Here is a 5,852-nt window from a genome sequence, read left to right on the forward strand (position 1 = left end):
AAATCATCTCCTAATTTAAGATCTGCCCCAAAGACTGCCTGGCCTTTGACTAAAGTCATATTATCACACATCTTATTGTATCATACTACTTATCCTACTACTGCTGTCCTGCCAAACTTCAAACTGCACTTAGATTTCCTGCTAGCGGGGCCAGCCATGCACTGAAGGGCCTCAGAGGATTTCCTGGGTGTGAGGCAGAAAAATTACCAACAGTCTGATTTTGTTTGGTTGGAATAAATTTATTTCATCTGTCTGTAAACAAGGTGTTTTTAATAGTTATGGCATTTTTTGAAATGCATATTAAATCAGATGAGTTAGACTGTATCCCAGATGTAACAAAGTGCAGGGAAAGAAATGGACAAATCAGCAACAAGAATTTGTTTAAATCTGTACATTATCCACAAGGCCCAACAATAGAAGCAAATACTAGAATGTCCCTAAGGTAGTGCCAGTCAAAAGAAACCCTCAGAGTCAGTTAAAATCCATCTCACAATAGCAACAGTTCATTTTTTTTTTTAACAATAGTATGGCACAGAATACATATTAAAAAATTCATCACAAGACAGCCAAGTCAGTTATTCCAACCACTACCATCTCCCATTTATTCTTTAGTATACAGAGTTCTGCAGTTCTTGCAATGGACATACAGGTCAGAACAGTGCCTGAACTGAGTTTGGTTACAGACATTTTCAGATGACTCGTGCACAAGGCAGCTCACTCCATCATTTCTGCAGCAAGGGTGTGACAGGCCAGATGAAGATTTTTAAATTTGAAATGGTATTTTGACAGTTTAGCTTACAAACTACCGACCTTCATCCAAACAGTGGCTTCAGAGCAGCCAAACTCTGCACCACTAAGTGATCTGGCAGAAAGACTGAAGCCAGTCATAGCTCCCAGGGTAGCTGAAGGTGGCAGTTTTCCACAATGACATTGCAGTTTCATATTAAAAAACAAAAACACCACCCCCCACCCCCCGACCCCCAAGCTGCAAATTAAAATTGGTCCTATGAGAAACTGAAACCAGACACACTCCAGCTGGTTATACCAGGCTAGCTAATGGCCACAGTGGCAGCCTTGCACAAGTCAACTACAGAACAGGAGCTGGCAAAAAAAAAAAAGTGCCTGAGCTATTGTAATGATGGAATGTCTGGGGAGTTCTTAGGATGGTGGTTTAAGGTCATGGGAGGAAGTACATCTGTACCCTTTCATAGTTTTGTGATTGCACTTGTTAAGTAGTACAACCTTCAGACAACATCAAGAAAAAGTAAGAGACTTAAGCCTACAGTGAAGTGCAATGACAAAACTAATGTGACATTAATAGCTTCTGAGTGGCAAATTGGTTAAACAAACCAGGCACTATAAAAATGGGTGTAAGCAAACACATGGGTTTAAAAAACAGAAACAAAGAGAGGGACAGAAATGAAGATATGCACACACTTTTTTTCCTCCCAACCGTGCTCTGTGAAAGGAAGACTAGTGAGCTGTGACTTGCTCAAAGTGCTGAAGAGGCATTGATCAAATTAGATTGTACAATCGGCACCTTGTTTAGTATCTCAGTTGGTTTAGCTGTCAATATCATACTAATTGCTAAGACGAAGCAGAGCCTACACTTGGCATGTTCCCCTCCCAAGTTTCAAGTTATCATGCATATCATCATCATGGTGGTGCCAGATGGGCTCGGTTACCTACAGTGGTTACAGAGATGAACAAGGGGGAACTGGAGTTATGACAGTAGGAAATGGGTAAATAAAAAAACACAAACTACCATCTACGGTCTGGTAGCACTGAGCACAAGCGGGTGGTGCTGCAGACAGCTGCTAGGTGGATGGGGAGAGGCTGCTCAGACATCAGACCTCCTCAGGTATAAAGCCAGTTCATATGCTTTCTTGTTGAGTGTCCCTTCCATGGACACCTTCCTTTCCCATGACTATAACCAATGCTGGAGTACACAAGGAAACAAAACAGAAATGAAAAGAATTAAAGGGAAAAAAAAAAAAACACCTTTCCCCACCAATAAAGGGATACAAAGGAGACACAGGTTCATACCCCATCACCCTGCATTGCTAGTAAAGTTTCCAGAATGTAAGGTTTAAAGCTCACCGCCAGGAAAATTTAATAGCAATCTTCCCCTAATACTTAACAGTCTGCCTAACAACTAGAACCCAGAGTCTCTCAAGTATTTTGCCATTGAGTATGCCTTCTTATTCAATCCGCCTCCATGGACCCCTTCTTTGCCCATTACAAAGACCAAGACTGAAAGAGAAAAGAAAAAAAAGTTTTAAAAAGAATGTGTTAGACATGGAAATAATGCAACTTTTAGGCAGTGCAATAAACACCCTCAAATTCAAGATTTAGTATTTAAATATTAAGCTAATTTAACAGTTTTGTTAAAACACAGATGTAGAAAGGGCTGGGGGAAAGTACAAGCTATCCTCAGGGATTTTATTTAACTGTGGAAGCTTTAAGAGTTCACTGCTGAGAAAAATGCCACCAGCTATCAAAACAGCATTACAATGCCTCTCACCATCACTCATCACCCAGCAAGGAAATCCTGGCAGCAGTTTAAACACCTGTAGGAGCAGGGGTACAGTGCATGTGCAAGTGTGACTGGAGAGTGGATAAAGAAAATTCCCATGATCTGGAACCAGAGTAACTGCCCTGATGCTGGTAAAAAACCCCAAAAGGTGAGTTGGGCTGAGACTTTCCATGCAATAACACAGCTATAAACCACACTTTTTACATAAGACAAAACACCGGGACAATTGTCATACTGAGGCTCTCCCCACTCCCTGAATTCCAGCAAGGTGTCCCAGATTATCTGGTAAAAGGAACACTGGAGGCTCACCAGCAAGAGCCACTGTGAGCTGCCATGAGATATCCCCCAACAGGGAGGGGGACACAAGGAACACTGGGCTGCCACAGGCCAGGGACTGTTCACCAAGCTGGGAATGCTGCAGCCAGTCCACCTACACATGATCATACACTGGGGCCTCAGGTTGTGCCATGGAAGGTTTAGGTTGGATATTAGGAAAACTTCTTCACCAAAAGGGTTGTCCAGCCCTGGCACAGCTGCCCTGTGCAGTGGTTGAGTCCCCACCCTGGAGGGATTTAAAAGCCATGTGGTTGTGGCACTTGAGGACATGGGTTAGTGGTGGCCTTGGCAGCACTGGGAGAAGGGTGGACTCTATGATCTCGGAGGGCTTTTCCAACCTTAATGACTCTGTGATTCTATCTCCATAGCAATTTGCTCATAAAAGCTTAAGACAGTTCTCATTGTCATTTCACAAGTCAGACCTCTGCTTGTTTCACTTCAGTGCTGCCAACCCTCTTCCTGCATGCCTGCCCTGGGCTTTAGCCTACAGACATCTGCTCTGCCTTTGGTTTTACACCTATTAGCAAAAGTCTTGTCACTCATGAACCTGTTCCACAGCCAGCCCAAAAATGCTAGCCCAGGTGTTCCCAACATAAGGCACACCACTACTGGACAGTACTTCATATGCCAGAGGAGTGCCTGCCCCATAACAGATTTTCCTGGAAGTTAAATGAAGAGCACAAAGGAGCAGGTGTCTGAGAATGAAGCACATTTCTCAGTGGTACCAAACTGGACAGGCTTTTTCTGCCTGGACAGACTTTAGCAGGCTCAAAAGGAAGTGCAAGAAAAGTTAATGTAGAACTTTTTAGTAGGAGCAGCTCATACATGAGATTCACATCTTTGCAGAATAAACTTTCCATCAAGCAACTTACAATGAGAAAGCTTGCAGTCACTGCCTGTCATTAACAGACCCCTCCTGAGCTCCAGGTATGAAGTGATGGAATACCAGCTAAGCCTGCTTGGAGCTGCAGCCTGCTTTTTCCTGCTTGTCACAGAGACCTGTTAACTACTGCACAGCCTGGTGCTGAGCTGGGATGCAGGTGGGAACAGGGATGAGTGTAATTCTCAGTCAGAACTCAGCTAGAGCACTGCCATCCACTCCCTTGCATCATTTCCCAAAATTAGCCATTAAATACAGGAGTTTGGTTCTCCTAATAGCTGGAGTCTATGCTTAGGGTAACATTCCTAATTTAGCTATCTGAAGGTAGAGAAAAGGGTGCTTACCTCGTCCAGCTCTGCCTACAGCAACATTATATGTCGGCTCACCACCTTGACTCTTTGTCCTGATGTCCATTGTGCAGTCACCATCGACATACAGGCTATCTCTGATCACAGAGCACTTCTTTGCACCAAGGGTCAGACCATTGGTGAAGAAACCCTCTCGGTCTTTTCCTACAATCATATCTATTTCTCCTGGCTGTCAAAGGAAAGAGCTCAGAGTTAGCACGGAAGGGTATATTGCTGTAATTCCTATTTAGAACCGGTCCTGTCTCGTGTGGAGAGGCTGAGGCCGTGATTTCCCCTCGCTACCCGCAGGAAGTGCTCCAGAACACAGGGCTTTGTTAGGCGCAGTCTGCGCTGCTCCGCGGTCGCTGCGCGCGGGGGAGCCTCTGCCTCAACGATTGCGGGCCCGAGCCCGTTAAACGGCGCAGGGCGTCTGCCGGAGCCTGACCCCGGGCTGGCGCGGACTCTGTCCGCACCTGTCCCGGGAGATCAGCCCGGGGCCTGCCGCACCCGCGGCGTCAGCCCGGCTGTGGCCCGCCCGCGGGGCCCGGGCTGCTCCCGCCGCCGCGGCCCCTCCGCCTGCCCCTCGGGGAGGGCCCCGGGCCCGGAGCCTGGGGGTGCGGCGCGGGCCCGGCCGCACCGCGGCGGCCGCAAAGTGCAGCGTCACGGCGGGCCCGGCCCCCGACCGCGGCCCAGGCGGCCCCGCTCCGCCTCGGCCGGGACCGGGCCCGCCGCGCCCGGGGCGGGGCCGCGTGGGGCCGGGGGAGCCGCGCCGGCGGCCGCGCACGGCCCTTCTCTTCGGGCGGCGGGGCCGCGGAGCCGGGCGGGCCGGGGGGCGCGCAGGGCGGGGGAGCATCAATGGCAGAGCGCCATCTTGGCGGAGAAAACATGGAGCCGGCGGCGCGGCGGCGTTCGAGCCGCCTTCCTCCGCCGCCCGCCCCGCACCGGGCCCGCCGCCCGCACCCCCCCGCCCGGGCCGGCCGCCGCCCCCGCCCGCGGGACCGGCCCCGCGCCGCTCCCGACGCGCACAAAAAGGCGGCGCGGGCGGCCGGGCCCGCGCCCCCGCCCGCAAGGTGCCCCCGTCTCCCGGCCGCGGCCCGTGGGCCCCGCTCCCGGCCCCGCTCCCGCCGGCCGCGCTCCCGCCGGCCGCACTCACCGTGATGCTCTGGAAGATGCCGCCGGCCGTGGCTGCCCAGACGTACTTGGCGTCGCAGTAGCCCACAATGGCGGCCTCCTGGCAGCAGCCATCGCACATCAGGTTGTCCACGTAGCTCTGCCAGCCGGCCATGATCGCGGGGCGGCAGGCGAGGGCGAGCGGGCAGCGGGCGGGCCGGGGGCGCGGGGCGGGCGGCGGTCCCGGCGGTGCGGCGGCGGAGCGGACCGAGCGCTGCGGCGGCGGCGGCGGCGCGGCCCAGCCCAGCCCTGCGCTGCCGCGCCGGGGGCGGGGGAGGAGGGGCGCGGCCGGCACCGCCCCCGCGGCCGGGGGAGCGGGCCGGGGGCCGGGGCGGGGCTGCGGCCGGCGCCGGGACCCGTGCCCGGTGCTCGATGCCCGGGCCCGGGGCCGCTCGGCCGCTGGAGATGGTGCGGGCAGCCCCGGCACTGCTGCGGGGGCCGGCCCAGCCCGGCTCGGCCCGCTGGAATTGCGGAGCGGGCGGTGCGGGACCCTCCCCGCGCCCGGCTGGGACCGCGCGGGGCAGAGCCGCGGCGGGGCCGGAGATCCGTGCCGCCTCCCCGATGCCCCCACCGGAGGCCGGGA

The 5,852-nt window shown here is 53.4% G+C and overlaps 1 protein-coding gene across 1 annotated transcript; it reads right to left on the minus strand.

The window, feature by feature from the left end:
• Positions 1-218: 218 nt before the first annotated feature.
• On the minus strand, positions 219-5,521 carry PFN2 (profilin 2). Its single transcript, XM_030954421.1, has 3 exons — positions 5,253-5,521; positions 4,097-4,289; positions 219-2,253 (listed from the first exon to the last, which is right to left on the minus strand). Exons 1-3 carry the CDS (start codon positions 5,382-5,384, stop codon positions 2,156-2,158), a joined length of 423 nt encoding a protein of 140 aa, XP_030810281.1. The 5' UTR covers positions 5,385-5,521; the 3' UTR covers positions 219-2,155.
• Between the last annotated feature and the right edge of the window lie 331 nt (positions 5,522-5,852).

Source organism: Camarhynchus parvulus, chromosome 9, assembly GCF_901933205.1.
Source record: "Camarhynchus parvulus chromosome 9, STF_HiC, whole genome shotgun sequence".
NCBI classification, from domain to species: domain Eukaryota; kingdom Metazoa; phylum Chordata; class Aves; order Passeriformes; family Thraupidae; genus Camarhynchus; species Camarhynchus parvulus.

Excerpts from the sequence above, each read along its gene's own strand:
- PFN2 (XM_030954421.1), bottom strand. The coding sequence starts at position 5,384 with ATGGCCGGCTGGCAGAGCTACGTGGACAACCTGATGTGCGATGGCTGC. Across the intron at positions 4,290-5,252 it reads GCATCTTCCAGAGCATCACG|CCAGGAGAAATAGATATGAT; the intron begins GTGAGTGCGGCC and ends TTCCTTTGACAG. Across the intron at positions 2,254-4,096 it reads TGTAGGCAGAGCTGGACGAG|TCTTGGTCTTTGTAATGGGC; the intron begins GTAAGCACCCTT and ends TTTCTCTTTCAG.